The 25,426-nt window shown below is 41.9% G+C and overlaps 2 protein-coding genes across 8 annotated transcripts in view; one reads left to right on the plus strand and one right to left on the minus strand.

Moving 5' to 3' along the window:
* The window catches only part of TMEM14B (transmembrane protein 14B), a 119,898-nt gene that overhangs the window by 7,390 nt on the left and 87,082 nt on the right, over window positions 1-25,426 (plus strand). For 2 of the 4 annotated variants that reach the window (XM_004043266.5, XM_019029449.3), the window contains 2 exons: window positions 45-135; window positions 1,379-1,895. In XM_004043266.5, coding sequence (XP_004043314.1) covers window positions 45-135; window positions 1,379-1,430 — 143 coding nt within the window. In that variant the 3' untranslated portion in view covers window positions 1,431-1,895. Of the gene's footprint in view, window positions 1-44; window positions 136-1,378; window positions 1,896-4,971; window positions 5,292-25,426 lie in introns of those variants that run through there. The other 2 variants (XM_055391306.2, XM_055391305.2) reach the window with 2 other exon arrangements.
* Window positions 7,651-25,426, minus strand: part of MAK (male germ cell associated kinase) — a 73,523-nt gene continuing 55,747 nt past the window's right edge. The window contains exons 12-16 of one of the 4 annotated variants that reach the window (XM_055391287.2): window positions 20,256-20,387; window positions 17,968-18,042; window positions 15,036-15,155; window positions 12,953-12,982; window positions 9,125-9,531 (exon numbers count right to left, since the gene is read on the minus strand). In XM_055391287.2, the coding sequence (XP_055247262.1) occupies window positions 9,377-9,531; window positions 12,953-12,982; window positions 15,036-15,155; window positions 17,968-18,042; window positions 20,256-20,387 (512 nt within the window). In that variant the 3' untranslated portion in view covers window positions 9,125-9,376. Of the gene's footprint in view, window positions 9,532-12,952; window positions 12,983-15,035; window positions 15,156-17,967; window positions 18,043-20,255; window positions 20,388-25,426 lie in introns of all 4 variants that reach the window. The other 3 variants (XM_055391289.2, XM_055391288.2, XM_055391290.2) reach the window with 3 other exon arrangements.

Below are 25,426 nucleotides of genomic sequence, written 5' to 3' on the forward strand. Positions count from 1 at the left end.
GTAGAAGACTAATGAGTTTTGACCCTTCTTTATATCTTTTTCAGCCGCTACATCTGTTACTTTTGTTGGTGTTATGGGAATGAGATCCTACTACTATGGAAAATTCATGCCTGTAGGTTTAATTGCAGGTGCCAGGTACTTTCATTCTATTACTCTTCTTTACCATGTAGAGTTCAGTTTATTGCCTAGAATACTTCATGCATTTAAAACCTTACTTGTTTCAGAATATCTGATGCTATGCATCAACTGACGTTTGATTTATACACTAATAGGAGATGCTTCAAAAACAATAATTGATTTAACGTCAAATGACATGAGTATATCCATTCACTGTGGAGATGGCTTTGTTCTCTGGTCCTAGCTCCTTCCTATATGGTGGCAGAAGTTTTAGTGCAAAGCTATGACTGCAGCCTTTTGTGTGACTTGCGGAGGATGTGTGGGGGTCCCATATTTCTTAGATGTGTAGGTGTCTTTTATAGAAAATTTTGCTGAAAGGAAATTTTGATTGAATCCTATTTTCTAATTTTGATTATAATACCTAAACCAAATTGTGGTTTTTAAAAAATTTAGTTGTAGGCCAGGCATGGTGGCTCACACCTATAATCCAAGCACAGTGGGATGCCATGGCGGGCATATCCCTTGAGGTCAGGAGTTAGAGACCAGCCTGGCCAACATGGTGAAACTCCTCTCTATGAAAAATACAAAAATTAGGTGGGTGCGGTGGTGCACGCCTGTAATCCCAGCTACTTGGGAGGTCGAGGCAGGAGACTCGCTTGAACTGGGGAGGCGGAGGTTGCAGTAAGTTGAAATCGTGCCGCTGCACTGCAGCCTGGGCAACAATGAGTGAGAGTGTCTCAAAAAAAAAAAAAAAAAAAAAAAAGGTTCACTTGTTAAGTATGATAAAGACATCCTGAAGGCAGGGGAATTTTAAAAAACCTGTTTTCAAGAAAGATTACATACTCTACTCTGATCATAGTCGTGATGCTGCCAGTATAATATTTTATACCTGAAGTAAAAGAGTCAGTATGGAGCAAGGTCTAGAACAGTAAACTGAGAGGCTGGAGTCTACCATAAATCAGATCTGTGATAGTGGGGAGGCCTTGCTTTCTCTTGCCTCTATTTCTTCATCTCTTCAAATTATTGGCAGTTGGATTAGGATCTAGCTCATGTGTGCTATTTTAAGACCTCCGTGAAACTGTCCCTTGGCTTGCTTTTTCTCTGGTTCCGCCAGGGATGGAAATTTTACCTCTGACCACTCTTGCCTTAGTACCTCCTCCCCCACACAGTTGTGAGGAACCTGCAGAGTTTAGTTCCTTAAAAACATAGTTGCCTGTTCTGTCTTTTACCTGACGTCTTCTATCTTACTTGTTTTAAACAGTTTGCTGATGGCCGCCAAAGTTGGAGTTCGTATGTTGATGACATCTGATTAGCAGAAGTCATGTTCCAGCTTGGACTCATGAAGGATTAAAAATCTGCATCTTCCACTATTTTCAATGTATTAAGAGAAATAAGTGCAGCATTTTTGCATCTGACATTTTGCCTAAAAAAAAAAAAGACACCAAATTTGGCGGAGGGGTGGAAAATCAGTTGTTACCATTATAACCCTACAGAGGTGGCGAGCATATAACATGAGCTTATTGAGACCCTCATAGAGATCGATTCTTGTATATTGATTTTATCTCTTCTTTCTGTATCTATAGGTAAATCTCAAGGGTAAAATGTTAGGTGTTGACATTGAGAACCCTGAAACCCCATTCCCTGCTCAGAGGAACAGTGTGAAAAAAAATCTCTTGAGAGATTTAGAATATCTTTTTTTTTGCTCATCTTAGACCACAGACTGACTGAAATTATGTTAAGTGAAATATCAATGAAAATAAAGTTTACTATAAATAATATTTCCTATGGTGTCTTCATTGCCAGAGCTGGTCTAGTTCATAGAATGAGATGTTGCTAGATATAGAAACTTGAAAGTATTTTGTTGATATTTAGAAATTACCTATTTTGAGTAATTTAAGGACCAAGGAAAGTTATTTCATTGTACATTGCATTGAAGCTTGTTTCAAAAATGATCTCTGACGATTTTTTTGTTTGTTTTTTAAGAGACAGGGTCTTTCTCTGTCACCTAGGCTGGAGGGCAGTGGTACAATCATATCTCACTGTAGCCTCAAACTCTTGGGTTCAGTCATCCCACTTCAGCCTCCTGAATAGCTGGTACTACTGGTGCATACCACCTCGCTAATTTATTTTATTTTTTTGTAGAGATGGGGTCTTGCTCTGTTGCCCGGGCTGGTATCAAACTCCTGGTCTCATGCGATTCTCTCTCCTTGGCCTCCCAAAGTGCTGGGGTAATGAGCATGGCCACTGAGGATTTCTAAGATTTAGGACTGTGTAGCAAAAAAAGAAGAAGAAAAAAAGTGGTTTTTTTTGTTAATTAGTTCATATATAATTGTGAAACTAGAAGACCCATCTAGAGCTTGAATCACCTAGTTTGGTCTCTACATTGGACACATTTACTGGATACTGGTACGTTTTTAGTTCACTTTATTCATGTTTCAACATGAAGAATTAACTCAATCTGGTGCCCTTTGTTTTAGTTTTCATTCCCTCTTTAAAAAGGTAAGGAGCCGGGCGCGGTGGCTCACACCTGTAGTGCCAACACTTTGGGAGGCCGAGATGGGTGGATCACTTGAGGTCAGGAGTTTGAGACCAGCCTGGCCAACATGGTGAAACCCTGTCTCTACTAAAAATTCAAAAATTAGCTGGGTGTGGTGGCTTATGCCTGTAATCCCAGCTACTCAGGAGGCTGAGGCAGGAGAATTGCTTGAACCCGGGAGGTGGTGGTTGCAGCGAGCCGAGATCATGCCACTGCACTCCAACCTGGGCGACAGGGTGAGACTCTGTCTCAAAAAAAAAAAGAAAAAAAGATATTTGCTACTGATTTACCCTAACTGATACTGGTTGAGTTTAGAGTATAATTCAGACACTTTATGTATTTGCATAAGCCCCTTGATGGTGGTCCTAGTTTTCCATCCTTTTTTATAGGACTCTGGACAATTAAGGGCTCTTGTGTTGCAGTGGTAGAGGCATCAGAAGGCCACAGATCATCCAAAGCTATCATCCTCCCAGGCTTCCATAGCTAAGATTTTGAGTCTCAACGTTGGCCATTTTTTCATGTGTCATGGAGTGTTTCCAAAGGGCACACATTTTTGCCACCTTCATTCCTAGAGGAGGACCTGGCTCATCATGAATGACAAGGTTCCCTGAATGTGGGAATTAGTTTAGGTGCCAAGTAGATCCCCATGTGACTATTTGATCCCCAGCAATCAGCCTGGAAAATTCTAAGGCTGCCCACAGATGAGAGGCAGGAGGTCTTCATAGCCCTTGCCAAGTCCCCTCATCCCTGCTTCTCTGCAAAGATCCCTGAGTATTTACTGCCTAAGGGTTGTGCTGGGTCCTCGCAGTGCAAAGAACAAGCCATGGTGCTTGCCCTTCTGGAGTCTGGTGGAGGAGGTGGACATCTAAACAAAGGCCGTATAGAAATAAGTGTGTGATGGAGGTAGATCCGTATTACTGTGGGGGCACAAGGAGGGGAGTGGGCATTTCTGTTTAGGGAGTCAAGGTAGGCTTCGCAAAGGAACCAATAGTTAAACTGAGTCTTGTCAGTTGATGCATGAATCAGTTGACATGGACTCCTTTTGTGAGTTGTCTGAGGAATTCATAGGTAAGGATGGGGCAGATGTCTCAGAGGGAGCAATATATACAGTGCCTCAAAGGCATGAAACTATGTAGCATAACTGGGTTCAACCCTTTCCTTAGAGATCTAATTCTTTTTTTTTTTTTTTTTTTTTTGAGATGGAGTATAGCTCTTGTTGCCCAAGCTGGAGTGCAATGGTGCGATCTCAGCTCATTGCAACCTCCACCTCCCGGGTTCAAGCGATTCTCCTGCCTTACCCTCCTGAGTAGCTGGGATTTCAGGTGTGCACCACCACACCCAGCTAATTTTTTGTATTTTTAGTAGAGATGGGGTTTCACCATGTTGGCCAGGCTGGTCTTGAACTGACCTCAGGTGATCCACCCGTCTTGCCTCCCAAAGTGCTGGAATTACAGGCATGAGCCACCGCACCGGGCCAAGATCAAATTCTTTTTAATGGCTTTTAAGTTGTACGGATGTTTACTATTTAGTTTACTATTCCCCTACTGATAGAAATATGTCTTGTTTAATGCCTTTGATAGCCGGGAGCAGTGGCTCATGCTTGTAATCCCAACACTTTGGGAGGCTGAGGTGGGCAGATCCCCTGAGGCCTTTGATATATTACAAAGGATGGTGTACCAAGAAATATCCTCATGGAAATCCCTGTGAACATGTGCAAAGGAATCTGTAGGTTACATTCCTAAATGCTGAGTCAGAGCATCTCAGCATTTAAAATTGTGATTGCCCTCAGAAGAGGATGCACCAATTTATCCTCCCGCTAGTGGTGGCTAACTTTGTGTAATTGGACTTTTTAAAAATCTTTGACACATTAAGCTGGAAGTCTGCAAACTTGTTCTGTAAAGGGCCAGATAGTGAATATTTTAGGCTTCTCAGGCCATCTGTGTCCCAGCTGTTCACCTCTGCCTTTGTAGAATGAAAGCAGCCACAGCCAATCAATAAACGAGTGTGACTGTTCCAATAAAACTGTACGTATGGGCCCTGAAATCTGGATTTTATATGATTTCTACATATCACAGAATAGTAAGTCTTATTTTGATTTTTTTCAACCATTTCAAAATGCAAATCTATTCTTAGCTTGCTCTCTGCACAAAAACAGGCAATGGACTAGAATTGGCTCACTGACCATAGTCATGCCTGTAAGAGTTAAAGAAAGAAGAAAGAAATATGAAACGTGGCTTTGCAGTCAAAGACAGGTTTTCTTTACTTAAAACCTGAGAGGCTTCCCGGCTGATTTCAGTTAGGAGCACTTTCTCTTACAGACCCTGCACTTGATGAATCACCTGGCACCGCCCAAATTGATAAACTGGCTCATCTGATCTTGTGGCCCCCATCCAGGAACTGACTCAGTGCAAGACAACAGCTTGCACTCCCTATGACTTAATCTCCCACCGGACCAATCAGCACTCCTGAGTCACTGGCTGCCCCTGGCACACCAAGTAACCCTTAAACACTTCAATCCTTGAAGGCTCTGGGAGACTGATTTGAGTACCAATAAAACTCCAGTCTCCTGCACAGCTGTCTGCGTGTGCTCTTTCTCTATTGCAATTCCCTGTCTTAATAAATCGGCTCTGTCTAGGCAAGGGGCAAAGTGAACCCATTGGGCCATTACAAGATTTTGTGTCTTTGGAAAGCACTTCACATTTTTATTCTTTTTTTTTTTTTTTGAGATGGAGTCTCGCTTAGTCACCCAGGCTGGAGTGCAATGGCGTGATCTTGGCTCACCACAACCTCTGGCTCCCAGGTTCAAGTGATTCTCCTGCCTCAGCCTCCCGAGTAGCTGGGATTACAGGCATGTGCCACCACGCCCAGCTAATTTTGTATTTTTAGTAGAGACAGGGCTTCTCCATGTTGGTGAGGCTGGTCTCGAACTCCCGACCTCAGGTTGGGACTTCTCACCCAGGCTGGAGTGCTGTGTCATGATCTAGGTTCACTGCAGCCTCCTCCTTCTGGGTTCAAGTGATTCTTCTGTCTCAGCCTCCTGAGTAGCTGGGACTATAGGCGTGTGCCACCACACCCGGCTAATTTTGTATTTTTAGCAGAGACGGTGTTTCACCATGTTGGCCAGGCTGGTCTCAACCTCCTGACCTCAGGTGATCCACCCACCTCGGCCTCTCAAAGTGCTGGGATTACAAGCGTGAGTCACTGCCGCACCTGACAATTCATGCATTCATTCATGCATTCATCTTAGTGTGGACTCATGGATATTTCTTTTTTCTTTGGGTTGTAATACTTATTAATTTTTTTTTTTTTTTTTTTGAGACGGAGTCTTGCTCTGTCACCCAGACTGGAGTGCAGTGGCATGGTCTCGGCTCACTGCAAGCTCCGCCTCATGGGTTCACGCCATTCTCCTGCCTCAGCCTCCTGAGGAGCTGGGACTACAGGTGCCTGCCACCACGCCCGGCTAATTTTTTTTGTATTTTTAGTACAGACAGGGTTTCACCATGTTAGCCAGGATGGTCTCGATCTCCTGACCTCATGATCCGCCCACCTTGGCCTCCCAAAGTGCTGGGATTATAGGCATCAGCCACCGCGCTGGGCAATACTTAATTTTCTTGCTCAAATTGTTGCAGCTTTGGCCATTGGAAACTCATTTGACCTCTGTGTCCTTCTGGCATAGCCAAAGGGTTTGTGTGTTTGTAGAACTTCCTTATTGTCTGGCACTACAAGACGTTCTAGGCTCATCTTGTATATTTCCTGTCCTAGTACTAGAATCAGCCATTTCTCCAAGTAGCTCTGGTTCCTTTTATTGAACAGTGGTACTGCACACCAATATCGGGACACCAATATCTGAGTGCTAGGTATGCTTATTGCTACTGGGCTGAAATCTACTTAAAACATTTTTTTACGTTATTCTTTTTCTAGCTTCCTAAATTAAATGCTCAAATTCAGCATATTTTCCATGCTCTTTTTTTTTTTTTTTTTTTTTCACAAACCATGTGCATACTTTTTCTCTGAGATCTGTTTTGGCTAGATGTGCAATGGCACAATCTTGGCTCACTGCAACCTCCACCTCCCGGGTTCAAGCGATTCTCCTGTCTCAGCCTCCCAAGTAGCTGGGATTACAGGCATGCACCACCATGGATCATAATGTTTTTGTATTATTAGTGGAGATGGGGTTTCACCATGTTGGCCAGGCTGGTCTTGAACTCCTGCCCCCAGGTAATTCTGGAAAAAGAAAAACTGTGGAGACAGGAACAAGGTCAATGGTGGCCAGAGGTTCAGGGCAAGATAGGGAAGGATGAATAGGGAGAGGACAGGATTTTGAGGGAGTAAAACGATTCTTATGATACTATTATGGTGGATACATGTCCTTATACATTTTGTCAAAACCCATAGTGTACAACACAAGAGTGAACCCCAATATAAACTATGGACTTTAATTAATAACAATGTATCAATACTGGCTTATCAGTTGTAATGAATTATCTACATGAATGCAAGATGTTGATAATAGGGAAAATCGGGGAGGGGCAGATGAAGGGGCATATGGGAACTCTACTTTCTGATCGATATTTTCATAAACCTAAAACGGCTTTTTTTTTTTTTTTTTTTTTTTTGAGACGGAGTCTCGCTCTGTCACCCAGGCTGGAGTGCAGTGGCACAATCTCACTGTACTGTAACCTCTGCCTCCCAGGTTCAAGCAATTCTCCTACCTCAGCCACCCAAGTAGCTGGGATTACAGGTGCCCACCACCGTGCCCAGCTAATTTTTGTGTACTTTTAGTAGAGACAGGGTTTCGCCATCTTGGCCAGGCTGGTCTTGAACTCTTGACCTCAAGTGATCCACCCACCTATGACTCCCAAAGTTCTGGGATTACAGGTGTGAGCCACTGTGCCTGGCCCTAAAACTGCTTTTTTTAAAGACTACTAATTAAAACAACAACAACAAATACAATTCAGGATATAAGGTTTAAAAACATAATGAAAACACACTAGTTAGCCATATTTGTTTTAATGTCTATTCAGAGTTTAAAAGTTTCCCAGTAACAAAAGACTGCACAGCTTTGAGACATTAATTTAAACTGTACAAATACATATAACCATTACCACTAGGATAAATTACTCTTTAGATTTTAACATTTTTCAACATCTTACATCTGAACAGTTGAATCTTCTATACAAAAATATCATTATTATTTTATAATATGCCTTTGTATAATGCCCACAAGATGACACTTATTACAATAGCAGTTGTTACAAAGTCACAAAATACATAAAAATCTCAGCAGTTGATAACATTATTATTCTTTAAAAAGAATTTACAGTACTAAGGTCCAGTCCAGAAAGTGGCAAATTTAAACAGAGTAGCCTAAAGTTTGAAGTGTCTATTTAAAATACCAGTTTGGAAATAAACTAAGAAAATAATATATGTACTATGTGATATCACTGCCCTAGCAGCTGAACGCACTTGCTTCAGAGCAAATGTGAAGGTCAGAGCTGAGTCAGTGGTCAGCAGCATGAGCTGGCTTGGGGGAACCAGCTGGCACACTTCATCTTTGTGTCTGGTAGGGACACAGAAACAAAGCAATTTGAAAAGTCCAATGAACCAGCATCAAACAAACACAGTTTCCAGAACTTTCTTAATGATGTCCAGCCAAGAGAACCTTGACTTGGTTACTATTGAAGTCATCAAGCCATCGGGCTTGACAGTCACCTTGAATTCATGGGAACTGTACTGGTCAAGATCAAAACACAGGCTGTCCACTAAAATCAGGTGGTATAACTTTGATATTCTCTATGTTAAAGATAAATTTATTTCTTAAAAAAAAAAAAAAAAGCTGGGCACTGTGGCTCACACCTGTAAGCCCTGCACTTTGGGAGGCCGAGGCAGGTGGATCACCTGAGGTCAGGAGTTCGAGACCAGCCTGAGCCTGACCAACATGGTGAAACCCTGTCTCTACTAATACTACAAAAATTAGCCAGGCATGGTGGCACACGCCTCTAATCCCAGCTACTCGGGAGGCTGAGGCAGGAGAATCACTTGAACCCAGGAGGTGGAGGATGCAGTAAGCCAAGATAGTGCCACTGCACTCCAGCCTGGACACAAGAGTGAAACATCGCCTCAAAAAAAAAAAAAAAGATATCCTGCTCAAGATTGAAATTACCATCGCTCCCATAGCTTCAAAGTAGAAAAACAAATAATTGCAATCTTTCTGTCATTGACAAAATGGCAGCGCAGAGCCTTAGTCAAATAAGAACCACAGCTGACAGCCAGCAGAGGTTGGCCCAACTGCTGTACAAAAACAAAAGACAAACCTCTTAAGCCAACGACAGCAAAGTGAAGAACTACTAAACCATTTGGGCACATACGACAAATGAAAACTAAAACACTCTAAACATTTTCTGGAAGTTGTTTTTTTTTAAGGGTTCTTATTGGATTTACTATTTATTAAATTGTAGATCAAATACTTCATACTTTGGCAAATAGTTTATTCAATACTTTGTAACATCCTACCCATATAGCAACACTGTGGGCAATGATGCTAAGAAAATGCATTTCTTGGAAATAAATAAAATAGGGGATGATTTTTGCCCTTCCAAGTACCCACTTTTGCATATTTCTTCCAGAACTCAGTAGAAATAGACATTTGTAGACATTTCCCAGGGTCAAGGAACTTGCACGTACTCTACGGAGCAATGCTGTAGGGTTTCACACCATAGACTCCTACCGGTGGCCTCCATACTTGGCCACCCAGTCTGTCCTCCCGTGCACTGAGGGAATGGGCTGTGCACGGTTCACAATATTTAGGTTTTTTGCTGTAGGATTATAAGTACGTCCTGAAAACTGCCCCCGACCAGTTTTTGTGTTCCAGGTATATTCTGAAAGAAATCAGATTCGGAAAACAGGGTTTTACTCATTTGCTTATCAAACTCAAAATAAAGAAATTCATCCTCTCATTTGATGGGGAAAATCTGAATTTATGTTTAAAAGATTAACTCAGTACTCTCTGAGGCTTTTTAAATGTTAAAACCAAAAATTCTAGTGTAGTATTATGTTGACATCAATTAGAATTTCCAGTAGCTGGCCGGGCACAGTGGCTCCTGCCTGTAATCCTAGCACTTTGGGAGGCTGAGGCGAGTGGATCACCTGAGGTCAGGAGTTCGAGACCAGCCTGGCCAACATGGTGAAACCCTGTCTCTGCTAAAAATACAAAAAAATCAGCTGAGCGTGGTGGCGGGTGACTGTAATACCAGCTACTCAGGAGGCTGAGGCAGGAGAATCACTTGAACCTGGGAGGCAGTGGTTGCAGTGAGCCAAGATCATACCATTGCACACCAGCCTGGGCGACAAGAGTGAAACTCCATCTCAAAAAAAAAAAAAAAGAATTTTCAGTAGCTGAAGAGCCAATATTCCTGGTTTATAGTGCTGACACTGCTGCTATTTTTAATATTTTACATTTAGATAGGCAACGCCAGGTAAGAAGACCAAGAAAATTTATTGGCTCAAATTCAGTGGGCAACACCCACAGTGTTGGTGACTTTGTAATATCACACTGTGGTTACATGTAAATAATATTGACACAATATCACTACAGAAAAATGTGTTTGGAATTGTGAATCTATAAAACTGTGGCTTCATGGAAAAACACACATGGGGTCCTATAATAGATTTCTTTTTAAACATTAAAATGTGGGTTTTAGAATTAAGATTTTTTTTTTTTTTTTTTTTTTAATGAGGCAGAGTTTCGCCCTTGTTGCCCAGGCTGGAGTGCAATGGAGCGATCTCGGCTCACTGCAACCTCCACCTCCCGGGTTCAAGCGATTCTCCTGCCTCAGCCTTCTGAGCAGCTGGGATTACAGGGGTGCACCACCACGCCCAGCTAGTTTTTGTATTTTTAGTAGAGATGGGGTTTTGCCATGTTGGCCAGGCTGGTCTGGAACTCCTGACCTAAGGTGATCCACCCACCTCAGCCTTGCCAATGATCCACCCACCTCAGCCTCCCAAAGTGCTAGGATTATAGGTGTGAGCCATCGCACCCGGCCCATACTTCATTTCTCATTGGGAAAATCATGGGTGGGAACACAATTCCCTTAAATGGTAGGATCCTAAACTTTGAGTCACAAGGTTGTTTCATTCATATATCTGACTGTTTAAAAATTTGTGAAAAATTTAAAATTTCTTGAACATTTGTTATCTGAACAATTTATGAACTAAAACTGCTTCAACATTTCAAAGGACAAAGCAGGAGATCATTTTACAGACAACTTTTGATGCCTTCTTCAGTCCCTCCTTCACGCTTTCCTCACCTCGAATTGAGAGCTAAAGTATCACAGGTATTGTATCTGAGGAGGGATGTCTGCTTTTTCCATCTGGGGTTTAAATATCTCTTCACACTGTGTAGTAGCTGCCATTCTTGGATTAAACTCTAAGTGTTAATACTGAAATGAATCTGACCATTTTGTACCCCCAGCCCTAGCTATCCCATATTTACTGGCATGGTTTGCACAGTTTTTCTTAAATTTTCACTGTATAACTGGGAGTTAGGAGGGAATTCTGTGAGCACGTGGTCCTGACAAGCTACTAACTTCAGCATGGGTGAACAAGGTATTAAGTGTGGACACTCTGGGTAAGACAACCACCTGGCTGCCGTGTAGTTTGGTGGAGGCAGGGAGGCCAAGAGCTCCCCACTCCATGGTTTGACAGGTCCTTTCATTCCACTCTTTTTACCGGGCTTAAAATTCTCAAAGTTAAAGCCACTAAAAAGCTATCTAACAAAGTCAGGGACAATGTGTCTACAAGGGCCAGTCAGGGCACCATGTTTTCTAGAAAGAGCCCTTTAGTTATAGCCATTGGAATAGAAACGAGCATCTGTCTGCTAAATTAGTGAGCTCACCCATGTGGGCCACAGGTCAAACTGGTAGCAGGGGTAGAAGAGACAGCGTGGGAGGGGAGTAGAGAGCAGGGAGAGAGGCAATAAGCCCCGCTTATTCAGAGAGGGAAAAGGGAACATGGCATTAGGCTAATGGGTGTGGCTCTGAGGGCAAGAAGTGAGAGCTTTGGGGAGTAACAAAAAGAGAAGCCTTTTTCCAGGTCATGATGTCACCTAAGTCCTAAATGGTTTTAAATGAAATTGTGTCCAGGACAATATTTTGTAAAACTTTTTCAAGAGGGAATCATTTTGCTAAGAAGGGGGTAGTGCTGAGATTTAGGATTCCTTTCCTAGATATACTAGAATTTCAGGACTCAAGTACCTTTGGTGAAGAACCTAACAGCTGAGAGGAGCCCAGATCTCATGGCAGGGCAAGAAATGCTTTTGTGCCTTAGTGGGACCACCCCACACCTCACTGCCCTGCAAGAGCGGGAGGGATAGTGAGCCTTGCAGTGCTTGCTCTGTGTTTAAAAACTGCATCTGTCCTATCAAGGACATTTAACTTCTTGCAGAAAATCTGTGCTAAAGGAAAGAAGTTTGCCTCTAGTTATGGATTTAATTGATGCCACTATGATACAACTTTTAGCAACATATAAAACTTGTGTGAGATGCGGATCATAATAGTACCTCCTGGAATACAGCCCTGGGAGGATTAATGAGTTAATATACACAGAGTGCTTAAAACAGGATCCTGCACTTCTAAAGTGATCCTAAAGGGTGCTGTGTAGAACAGAAGTCACTCCTCGAAGTCCTTGTTGTTAGTTTCAAGGCAGGGGATAAGGAAGTATTAGGGGAAGGAGAGATTACATGGGGAGGAAGACACTGATTTTCCTCCTCAAAACTTGAAGGGTAGAGGCCAGGCGCGGTGGCTCATGCCTGTAATCCCAGCACTTTGAGAGGTCGAGGCAGGCAGATCACGAGGTCAAGAGATTGAGATCATCCTGCCCCATCTCTACTAAAAATACATAAATTAGCTGGGCGTGGTGGCATGCACCTGTAGTCCCAGCTACTCCAGAGGCTGAGGCAGGAGGAGAATCACTTGAACCCGGGTGGCAGAGATTGCAGCAGGGAGCTGAGATCGCGCCACTGCACTCCAGGCTGGTGACAGAGCGAGACTTTGTCTCAAAAAAAAAAAAACAAAAACCAAAACAAAACCAAAAATCTTGAAGGGGAGAAAGAAGAGCAAAGACGAGACTATGCGAGAAGGGGGAAATAGTTGAGTAAATATAGTAATGACCTGGTTTTATTTTCCTGTGGGAAACTGTCACCCAACTGGCATGACTGGAAGACACATCTCTTACAGAACAGTGTTTTTTCTAAGGATTTGCATTGACCACTTGAGAGTGATTAATATTTACTTCATTTTTTACCTTTCCTCCTATCACCATCTGTAGAAAAATCTGATAAGCAGAGTAAAGAAATAAAAAGTTAAGAAAAAGCATTTACTTAAAAAAAATGAAAACAGGAATATGCATGCTAATTGGATAGAATAATTAATATATAAAGGCCTTCAATATCTTACAAAAATATTTTTTAAAAGACCTACTCTTGATTTATAACAGTAGATACCTAGGTAACAAAATAATTTGAAACATTATGATTTTCTGCTTTTATATTAAAAATATAAAATGTGGCCGGGTGCAGTGGTTCATGCCTGTAATCCCAGCACTTGTGGGAGGCTGAGGCAGGTGAATCATTTGAGGTCAGGAGTTCAAGACCAGCCTGACCAACACAGTGAAACTGCATCTCTACTAAAAATACAAAAAAAATTAGCTGGGCATGGTGGTGCATGCCTGTAATCCCAGCTACTTGGGAGGCTGAGGCAGGAGAATCGTTTGAACCCGGGAGGTGGAGGTTGCAGTGAGCTGAGATCACACCACTGCACTCCAGCCTGGGCAACAGAGCAAGACTCCATCTCAAAATAAATAAATAAAATTTTATATTTCATATAAATGAATGGCTTATAAGGCTGGCTTAAATATTTGAGGCTTTATAAAAATCACTGCTGTATATAAAATGTTTACTTATTTTGTTTCAGCAAAAAGATAATGAAGCAATTCTTTTCACAGATAAGGTAACTGTAGTACTATTTAAGCAGTTCTATTGCGGCAAGAAATAAAAAAATAAAGAAGTCCAGGCTTTATACATTTTTAACTCTAATAGTGTGAACTTTAAAGACTGGCACATCTAATCAGGGGTTTTAATATAAGATAGTGGTTAGGATAGGCTGTGAGCACACTTTCAGAGTCAACTTTTAAATTAAATTACAGGCCGGGCATAGTGGCTCATGCCTATAATCCCAGAGTTTTGGGAGGCCAAGGTGGGAGGATTGCTTGCGCCCACGAGTCAAGATCCAGCTTGGGCAACATAGCAAGACCCTGTCCCTACAAAAAACATTTTTTAAAATTAGCTGGGCAAGGTCGTGTGTGCCTGCAGTCCCATCTACTCAGAAGGCGGAGGCAGGGGGATCACTTGAGCCCAGGAGTTCGAGGCTGCAGTGAACCATGATTGCATCCCTGCACTCCAGCCTGGGTGACAGAGCAAGGCTTTTTCTCTATAAAAAAGAATTAAAATAAATAAATTAAACTACAATTAGGTATCTTATTAAAGTTCTAATGATTGGCTTTAATGTTTATTTTTGGTGCTTCACTAAGGATATCTATTTCAGATTAAAATGATTCAAAGACCATTCATGGTCAAATCTGATTGGCTTAAGTACAGAATCATCACCCTCCATTTCAAGTGTGTACCCCCACATGTGACTGTCACATGCCACACCACTGGGGAGCAAGCTTACCTCAGTTAGGCATAACACTGGAGGGTGGAGGGATAAACCCTTCCCCACTGAATACTATTGCAAAGCAAAAGGCAGGGTGTGAAAGTCCTGCCACCGCTAATTTCTGCACCCTAAGATGGAGTTGTAGAGGCACACCTCATGTTAACTCATTCATAAATAAAGTGTCAGCATTTATTAAGCTTTCACCCTGTGCCAGGTCCTGGGCAGAGGGCTCTGGAAAAGGCATTTTCTCACATCTCTCTGTGCAGCACAGCACACTCTTTGGAAGTGGATTAAGTTGAGTTTCTATCCCAGCTCCACTAGCTGTGTGACCTCAGGTAAGTTACTTCACCTACATTTCATCATCTGTGAAGAAGAGATCTAGCTACATCATCAGGTTATCATGAGGATTAAATGATATATTTCCAGTAAGCCCTTTACACTGTGCCTGGCAGAGAGTCACCACTTAATTAGAGGTAGCTCTTATAATTATTAGACCCTCAAATCCTCATTTTTGGAAGAAAAATAGGACATTTCGGTAAAAACAAAAAGAAATGCGTTAATGAGGTGAGGCTGACTAAAAGTCTTCGCTTGGGAAAAGTGACTGCATAAACTTAAAAAGGAAAATGTTCCTTTCTGCTAGGAATCTAGAAAACTGTATCTGAAGTTGTTCCTACCTGAAGCCGTTGCATTGAGAGGTGCTAAGTGGATCCTCTGGCCAGCTGACTGCACTTCTTTTTTGAGAAAGGAAGGAATATATCCTGACTGATTGTAAGCAGCATAACTTCCAAGATTTCCTAGTGACATATCATAAAGTTTCACAGTCAGAAGGTGAATATTTTAGGCACAGTAGAATAACATTGAATACTACCCCATTACTTCTAAATACTATTTTTCAGCATCTACTATGTTTTAGGCACTGAGCTGCACTTGTTACAGATATTCTTATTCCATCCATACAACAGCCCGCTTAGATCATATTAGTATCCATATCGTGTGGCTCTCCAATGTTGAGTAACTTGCCTAACTTCTCACAGTTAGTAAGAGACCGAGCTGGGGTCTGAACTCAAGGCCCAGGGGTGTTCAGTTCACCCTGAACACGCCAGGCTTTCTCACGACCCCACTGCTTCACATGGGGGTGTATTTCCCACTGCGAAGCCCCTATCTCTGAAGTGCTCTCTGTGTCTGTCTTCATTCTGTAAAATGGTTGTAAGTGGACCTATTCTCGTAGGGTTGTTGTAGGGATTGATGAGACTCTTCAGAGCACGTGGCGTAGAATCTGTACGCATTAAACGTCAGCTAGCATAATTGCCATCATTATCAACACCACCATCATCATCACTATTGGTGAATGCTCAGTCTGGCGTTAGCATAGGGATGCACTGATGAGGAAAAATCTAAAGTCTGGAGACCAGTGAGGAAGTCGCTGCTAAGAGCTGAAATGAGAGAGGATGAGGGTCTGAACCACAGCAGTGGCAGAGGGTGAAGAAGAAGGGAACTAAGCAGGTTCACCGGGTGGAGGTGGTAGGGAAAGAGGGAAATATAAACTCCTAAGTTTGCAGCTCAGGTGACTGGGGGGTGCGTTGTCCATGAATAGCAACATAGGAGAATCAGGATTGGGGGAAAGACATGGTACCCAGAGGACATTCATGTTGTGGCAGGCAGAGGGCAAGTGGGCAGGCGTGGAGATTGGTGATGATCAGGGTGTGGTGGTTACAGAGTTGCGGGCTGAAGGAGCCAGCTCAGAGGCACTGCGAATGTGCAGAGACCTGGAGTAGACCCCCAAGGAACACCAGCATTAAGGGACAGGAGAGAAAAGGACCCCATGGAGGAAGAGAACAGGTAGAGAGGTGGATGGTAGGAGGAACAGGGTATGGAAATCCAAGAGAATACACACTGAGTGTGGAAAAAAGGGATGGGAGATGAGGCAGAGAGCTCGGATAGGACGAGCACCGCCCCTGGGATCTGGCCACTAGGATGTCAAGATCTAGCAGGAGCTGCTGCACTGGCAGGAAGCAGACTGAAGACAAACGACAACCAGAAGCAATAGGAGGAGCTAGCTCTGCAGGAAGGGAGACAGGTTTATCTCTAGAAGGCGAAATGGGGCTCTGATCACCCTCGTGGTTTCAAAGCACTGTTCAGTAAACAGTGTTTTCTCTATAGCGTTATCTGTTTACACGTCTCGACACTGGGCTCTGTGTCCCTGTTGTCTCTCACGGCATATCAGGCTTCAACAGGTGTCTGCTCTTGAAGCAACAAATGTCAAAACGCAATATTATGTTATCAGCCCCTAAAGGATTATATACAGTGAGCACATGCTCTCAGTCTATACATGTTTAACCCTGCTGAATTTTGTGTAAGTTCAGCTGCCTACTTTAACCTTTTTCCCATCTCAGAAACTCATTCTGAAACACTAATCAGTTCTTTACTTCAGAAAAATTTTCGGAAGGAAATTCAAAGCAGTGATTGCATTCACTAGCAGCTTCAGTCATGTCTCTTGCTCTCATCCTCCTCAGCAGAGCAAACACTTATTAAATGCTTAGCATGTGTTAAAATTGCAGGTAGGGTTATGTAAGAATACCTAAGGAAATTTCATCCATTTTATGGACGGGAAAGCTGGCTTAAACAACTTGTCCCAAACCACAAAAGCTGGTGAGTGACAAAATGGGATATATCAGACTCTAGGATTCATGCATTGAACACTTTTATGATGCTTCTTATTGGAGAAAGAAGTTGTTAGGGAAAAAACATGAACAGAAAATGAAGTCTTCTTAAATTATTTTGGCTTATTATTTGAAGTACCTTGTATGCTGTGAATTTTCAGATTGCAGCCAGTTCTTAGCACTGTTGAAACCAGTAACACTGAAGCCCTAGGAAATCCACCATCTCTATTAACCCAGTTAACCTTTTTTTTTTTTTTTTTTTAATTTATTTATTTGAGATGGAGTCTTGCTCTGTTGCCAGGCTGGAGTGCAGTGGCGCAATCTTGGTTCACTGCAACCTCCCCCTCCTGGGTTCAAGCGATTCTCCTGCCTCAGCCTCCTGAGTAGCTGGGATTACAGGTGCACACCACCACACACAGCTAATTTTTGTATTTTTAGTAGAGACACGGGTTTCATCATGTTGGCCAGGATGGTCTCTATCTCTTGATCTCATGATCTGCCCGGCTCGGCCTCCTGAAGTGCTGGGATTTCAGGTGTAAGCCACCGCGCCCAGCCTAACCTTTTTAAAAAAGTGGTTGTTTATGCTTAAGAAATGAGTTTCAGAACTTTGAAAAAACAATTCCAGGAATATAGATCGCAAAATTAGAAAATACTCTCTTGATTCTTTTCATCAGAATTATTTGCTTGATTTCCTCTATAAATTTCCATAATTAATTTAAGAAGACCAGCACAGAGCTTTTTGAGAGCATATTCATCTTAAAATCTCAGTTACTGAAGGAAGATATTCTTGATGAGACAGAATGCTTTTCTTTATCTTAGTCCTGATCTGACTTCTCAAAGCGGATCATCTCGGCCTTTTATGTCAGGATTAGGGGCAAATGTTGAGAAGAAAATCAGACAAGAGATTCCAAGAACAAATTGCATTCATCTGACGCCCAGAAATTACCTTGTGGGTCCTCTAGTTTTTCAGGAAAAGTTTCATTGCATGAGAGTTTTTCGATTGGTTTAATTATGCTTTCTTCTAAAGAGAAGACAGATGGAAAGAAAGAATAGTAAGGAGAATGTTATAGGAAAAGCAGAGAAAAAATGGATTAGATGATTAATGAAAAGATCCAGAAAGAGCCCTTAAAAATGCAAAAATGTCCCCATTGTTGTCACAGCATTTATTTGATGCCAACTGTATATTCTCTTGAGACTCAAAGTTGTTCTACTGTCATTTAATTGAATTTGTGTAACTGGTTGGTTCAGTGAATATTAATTTTAATTATCTGAAGAAAAAATAAGTAAATTACAGTGCTGCAGTGTATGACACTGCAGCGCCATTAAATGGATAAACTGAGTTTTTAAAGAATCTGGAAAACTTGTAAAAAGCCCAAATATATTGATGTCACATCAGAATATCTCACTAAACTACTCACTTATGATGGTAATTGTCAAAGTTTTTTGATCCAATATCACCTACATTAAAAAACAAACTGTACCTCTTCACACACTTTTAAGTTGATATTTAAAATTTTTAATCATAAGTTTAACAGTTGCAAAGGATGTTATTTCTGACATATTGTAACTATGGGCATTTAAAAAATAAAACTATTAGTGATTTTTTTTTTTTTTTTGAGACAGAATCTCGCTCTGTCGCCCAGGCTGGAGTGCAGTGGCGTGATCTTGGCTCACTGCAACCTCCACTTCCTGGGTTCAAGTGATTCTCCTGCCTCAGTCTCCTGAGCAGCTGGATTTATAGGCGCATGCCACCATGCCTGGATTTTTTTTTTTTTTTTTTTTGTATTTTTAGTAGAGACGGTTTCACCATGTTGGTCAGGCTGGTCTCGAACTCCGGAACTCGTGATTCGCCCACCTCGGCCTCCCAAAGTGCTGGGATTACAGGAGTGGGCCACTGCACCTGGCCAAAACTATTAGTGATTTTATGTCCTCCAATATTGACATAAAAATACATGAACAAGTTCCTTTTTGACGCTTGGACATTTCACATTAATTCTTTTTTCCCTTAAAATTATATCTTTATTTATACCTCAGCTTCCAAATTTTATCCAAATGTAATCTTAGGCTTAAAAGTCTAAAATTGGTCACTCTAAAATATGTGTAAATTAAAACTTTTTTAAATTTCTTGTAACCATAAGGATATTAACATACTGTACAAAGTTAGTTATAATTACAATGATTCATTGTATATAATTAATCAAAAAAGTTGAGTATTATATATTTTGATTACTAAACATGAAAATTAAGTTTTTTGCAAACACATCTCTTAGTGAGAAAGGTGGGGCTATTTTCAAGTAGTTCATGTATCAACAAATGAATATTTATTGCTGGAATCACAGCATCAGGGCTATTTTCTCTCTCTTTTCTTTTTTCTTCCTTTTTGGAGACAGAAGCATTAAGAAATCTTGCTAATACAAATAGATAGTTGGGAACAAAAGCGGTTTTGTGATAGCTTTGCCACTCTATTCTTCAAACACTCTTCAAAATTACAGACCAAAATTCATATACTGATCTCATAAAAAAAATTAAAAAAACTTTTTAAATTACCTGTCAGCTAACAATTCAAGTAGGTCCTCCTTCAATTTTCTAAATGCTGAGAACTGTTAAGACTCCCTGACTTTAAAAAGGACCTGTTCCTCAGTCATCAAATCAAAGTTACTTACTTTCTCAACAGTGACATCAACATACCAGAATTTCCATTTCATTGGCACCCCAGATATTTTTACATTTTGGGGAAAAAGAAAACACACCATGGTAGCCAGTGAGAAGTCTTTTCAGGATAGAAACTCCTTGCTAGGGCAGACCCATTTCAGGAAAGATTCAGATGGAGGTCAAGAATTCCCTTAAAACTAGCTGTACTCAAGAATTAGTGGGAAAACCTTTTTTTAATTATTGTACTTTTTAATATAGAGGCACAGTTCCACCATGTTGGCCAGGTTGATCTCGAACTCCTAGGCTCAAGGGACCTGCCCACCTCCGCCTCCCAAAGTGCTGGGATTACAGGCGTGAACCACCATGCTCATCCAGCTGCAAACAGTTTTATTGATGAGGCAGTGTTACAACTCCATGACTGCTCCAGCAGAGCAGGGCCACCCATAGGCAGAGTGTAGTGGAAAACCTCTGTGTATCTCCCAAGTGCACAGTATCTTGGTTGGAAGAGCACTGCAATATATTTAAAAGTAGACCTCTATAAAGGAAAACCCCGTACATGTACATTTTGTATTCTTGCGTTACCTGCATTGCTCCTTTTGAAAGCAAGTTCTGCCCCGACGGGTCCCAGTGACTTGGGGAATAACTGGTTGCTCCAAGTGTGGGGGTTTATTTCCTTTCCACTGGCTATCAAGGACACCTTCTTGGGATTCACACCTGAGAAGAACAAAACAATCACTTCAAAGGTTAGAGCAGATCATAAACTTAAAGGAAACTTACGTAATACATTCAAACAAAGACTAGAGACACCTTGGACAGGAGAATGGAAATAAATCTAGGTGAAAATGTAGCAGATACTTGCTTTCTGATGAACCCTAACGTGATCCCAAGCCCTTAGCACAACCACCTGGAATGTTGACAGTGTACTTTATAGGCAGAAGATATTTTCTACATTATAATAATAACACTTGATGTTCTTGCTAAGGGTCTTGTAAAAATTGAGATGGCACAAAAATTTTTCTTCAACAACACGACTTTGTTTTGTTTTGTTTTGTTTTGTTTTGAGACGGTCTCTCTCTGTCGTCCAGGCTGGAGTGCCATGGCGTGATCTTGGCTCACTGCAGCCTCCACCTCCCAGGTTCAAGTGATTCTTGTGTCTCAGCCTCCCGAGTAGCTGGGATTACAGGCACCCACCACCATGCTTGGCTAATTTTTGTATTTTTAGTAGAGAGGGGATTTCACCATGTTGGCCAGGCTGGTCTCAAACTCCTGGCCTCAAGTGATCCATTCACCTTGGCCTCCCAAAGTGCTGAGATTACAGGTGTAAGCCACCACACCCGACCCAACATGACATTTTCATGTCACTTGTTTTGAGCGTATATTCTTGGCCCAACCCTTGGTGTAGCAGGGAAAACAGACACGTGACTAAGAACTCAGGAAAACCTTTGAAGTTCGGAGGTATGAAGCTCCACCTGAAACGCTTATTTGTATATGAGATACAGTAAAATGGAAACAGTTTATCCCCTGTGCGCCAGAAAGAAGTCATTGCAAATGTACTTGGAAAAAGAACAGTTTAAATTACTTATGATTTTCTGAAATCTGTGAAATGTCCATTCAGCCTTGGGCCGTGATACTAGTGGTCAAAGGGAGTTGTTTCAACCTGTTCTTAAGAGACTGAAAACTTCTTGAGCTTGTTTTCTTTTCACTGATAATTAAATTAGAGTGAACTTGAGCAGTCTATGCCTTTTGGTCATTCACGGAGAGTTTTCTTTATCTAGTGTAGAAATCATCACTGAGGACTCCACTGATTTAGGAAGTCAGAACTGTCTCCAGGCAGTTGAGCTTTTGCTTTCCGCGAGCTGGATTCCTTAGAAAGGTTTCATATGTATGAGATATATAACAATATCCCTTTATTTTGAAACCAGAAATACTGCACCTCAAAAGTTACCCATTATCAGTTCTCTAAGGAAACACTTCATCAGGCAAGTAATTTCCCTTTCTTTATAGGATATAACTTCCCTAATAAAACACCTACAAATCGAACTATTATAGGCAACTACCAGCTGGGCGCGGTGGCTCATGCCTGTAATCCCAGCACTTTGGGAGGCCAAGGCGGGTGGATCACGAGGTCAGGAGTTTGAGACCAGCTTGGCCAACATAGTGAAACCCCATCTCTACTAAAAACACAAAAATTAGCCAGGCATGAGGCAGAAGAATCGCTTGAACCTGGGAGGCAGAGGTTGTGGTGAGCCCGAGATCGCACCACTGCACTCTAGCCTGGGCAACAGAGTGAGACTCCATTTCAAAAAAAAAAAAAAAAAAAGGCAACTACCTGACCATAAAGATGCACTTGGTGGCAATTACTCATATTAAAACATCTTTAGGCCAGGCACGGTGGCTCATGCCTGTAATCCCAGCACTTTGGGAGGCTGAGGGAGGTGGATCACCTGAGGTCAGGAGTTCGAGACAAGCCTGGCCAACATGGTGAGACCCCGTCTCTACTAAAAGAATACAAAAAAAATTAGCTGGGTGTGGTGGTGCCTGCCTGTAATTCCAGCTACTTGGGAGGCTGAGGCACGAGAATCACTTGAACCCAAGTTGTGGAAGTTGCAATGAGCTGAGATTGTGCCACTGCATCCAGCCTGGTCTACAGAGCAAGACTCTGTCACAAAAAAAAAAAAAAAAAAAAAATCTTTACCCAAAAAAGAAGTGCAAGGTAGGGGTAAAACATTAAAAATCTGTGTGAACACAGTTGTCATAACAAAGAATGAGTTCTGAATATTTAAATGATGTTGTTAATCCAGTTGGCCTTGGCAATATTCCTAAATAGGCTTTTTTTTTAAGGTAAGTATTTTAAAGTAAAAGGTAAGTAAATTATTGAAGATAACTAGTTTAATTCAAGGTTTGTTTTGTTTTGTTTTGTTTTGAGACAGACTTTTGCTATTGTTGCCCAGGCTGGAGTGCAATGGCGTGATCTCAGCTCACCAAAACCTCCACCTCCCAGGTTCAAGTGATTCTCTTGCCTCAGCCTCCTGAGTAGCTGGGATTACAGGCATGCGCCATCACGCCCGGCTAATTTTGTATTTTTAGTAGAGACAGGGTTTCTCCATGTTGGTCAGGCTAGTCTCGGACTCCCAACCTCAGGTGATCCGCCTGCCTCAGCCTCCCAAAGTGCTGGGATTACAGGTGTGAGCCACCTCGCCTGGCCTCAAGGTCTATTTAAGATAAAGATTCCAATTTTGTTGGAAATAGATATATCCTAGAATTTTGTTATTTATTTGTTTATAAGTTTTCACTGGGTACCTCCTACAAACCAAACGCTGTTAGGAAGAAGCATAAATTAATTTGATATTATAATGATAGATGTCATTACATGATGATAATCACTTGCCTCAAAGGACATAAAAAAGTCAGTTAGCAAATATTTACTGAGCACCTACCAGTGCCAGGCAGTGCGTGGCATTGGAGAAAAAGTGTTAAACAAAATAGACCAGTTTCTACTCTTTGGCTCTTAGAATCTAATGAGAAGGGAGACAGTTTTAATCATAACTAAGTAAATACATAATGAGCAGTGTGCATCGTGTTTAGAAGAATCTGGGGTGGAGGGGGCAAATAACAGAAGCAACTCAGCCAGTCTTTCTTTCAAATAAGCAATTTTAAGCTGAAATGTGAATCATGATTAACCCTCATTTATGCCTGAGGTTGCAATTTTTTGAAATTTTGCAATCAGACCTTGGCAATGACCTTGAGCAGTAGGATACAACTCCCACATGCTTAGCGTTCCAATAATGGAACACTAGGCATAAATGTGTTTTAAGGGGTGGGGAGGTGCGATCCTTGAAGAGGCAACAGTTTGGGCAGAGGACCTGAGATGGGAAAGAACTCAGAGATGGCCAGTAAGGCTGCAGCAAGAACACGGGGTGGTATAAAATGAGGCTGGAGAGGGGAGGAGGGGCAGGCCACACAGGATTTTGTGTGCCGTGTTAAGAAAGTGAAAAAGCAGAGGCTAATGTAGAAATGACACAGGATGTTGAATAAACAGGGTGGAAGGAAAGATGGTGAGTAATGAATGGGAAGAGAGAAGGATGCACAGATCAGTTTCATAAGTGCTATGGAGGCCAGGTGCGGTGGCTCATGCCTGTAATCCCAGCACTTTGGGAGGCTGAGGTGGGCGGATCACTTGAGGTCAGGAGTTTGTGATCAGCTTGGCCAACATGGTGAAACCCCATCTCTACTAAAAATACAAAAATTAGCTGGGCATGGTGGCGTGTGCCTGTAGTCCCAGCTACTTGGGAGTCTGAGGCAGGAGAATCACCTGAACCCAGGAGGCGGAGGTTGCAGTGAGCCGAGACGGTACCACTGCACTCCCGCCTGGGCAACACAGCAACACTTCATCTCAAAAAAAAAAAAAAAAAAAGAAGTGCTATGGAGTGAGCTGCTCCGGCCAGCAGTGGTGGCATCGATTCATGCCCAGAGTCCCGGCTCTAGGAGCAGGGGGTGAGACCAGAGGGCACCGCTGAGAGATTAGCTTTCAACTGCATACTGTATTTGCAACTATCTTGTGATAATTAAAGTACCTAAGGCTTACAGAGTGAGCTGACAGATGGTGCAGTCCCATCGTAAGTTACAGAAAACAGAATCTTGCTCCAAGTACACAGCCGGTTAGTAGTAGCAGGTCAGTAACTATGACTCTTGCGTCTCTTTCCCTGAAGGCCAGTGTCACAGATCCGCCAGTCCTTGTAGTATAATGTCATGCTGCCCTGCAATTATATGGTACATTTCTAGAGCTCCCAGAATCCTAAAATTCGATGCTTAATAAGACCTTTTATACTTGGCTTTAGGGTAAAGAGGGGGCCCCAAAAGATATTAGTATTTTTTATTCCTGAAGATACTCAATTACAGAAATAACTATGGATCATAAATAAATGTCAAGGATTGTTTCTTTTTTTAAATTTTTTTATTTTTTGAGACAGTTTCACTCTTGTTGCCCAGGCTGGAGTGCAATGGCACGATCTTGGCTCACTGCAACCTCTGCCTTCTGGATTCAAGTGATTCTCCTGCCTCAGCCTCCTGTGTAGCTGGGATTACAGGCACCCGCCACCATGCCTGGCTAATTTTTTTGTATTTTTAGTAGAGACGGGGTTTCATTATGTTGGCCAGGCTGGTCTCGAATTCCTGACCTCAGGTGATCCACTGGCTTTGGCCTCTCCAAAGTGCTGGGATTACAGGCGTGAGCCACCGCACCCAGCCAAAGATTGCTTCTTATTCAGGTTTCTGTCCTCTGCATAGTTGCTGGTTCACAATAGGTGCTCAATAAATGTCTGTCCAGGTGACTGAACTGAGCCTGATTCTAGTTTTAAATTTCATCCAGCTCCAGAGGGGTCATCTTCAAAACCATGACTGCCAATAGGTGACAGTAAGGCTCAAGTTTACATTCCAAACAATTCTTTGTAATTGAGTTTACTTTTAAAATCTCAATTATAGCCATCCTTCTGATCCCAAGTAATTTGCAGACTTTGTTAGATTTCTAGTTAAAAAGGAAATGATCAAACAGGTCTCAGAAAACCACATTAGGAAGCAGAACTATGAAAACAGGGTGCTTTGGCTCAAAGGATAAATATCCTTTGACAAAAGTTTGCAGTAGTCTTTCCTACTACTCACTTCTGTAAGTAAGAAGATACTGATTTGCAATATTTCAGTCAGTGAAATGTACTGGTTTTTTTTTTTTTTTTTTTTTTTGAGACAGAGTCTTGTTC

Source organism: Gorilla gorilla, chromosome 5 (genome assembly GCF_029281585.2).
Source record: "Gorilla gorilla gorilla isolate KB3781 chromosome 5, NHGRI_mGorGor1-v2.1_pri, whole genome shotgun sequence".
NCBI lineage: Eukaryota > Metazoa > Chordata > Mammalia > Primates > Hominidae > Gorilla > Gorilla gorilla.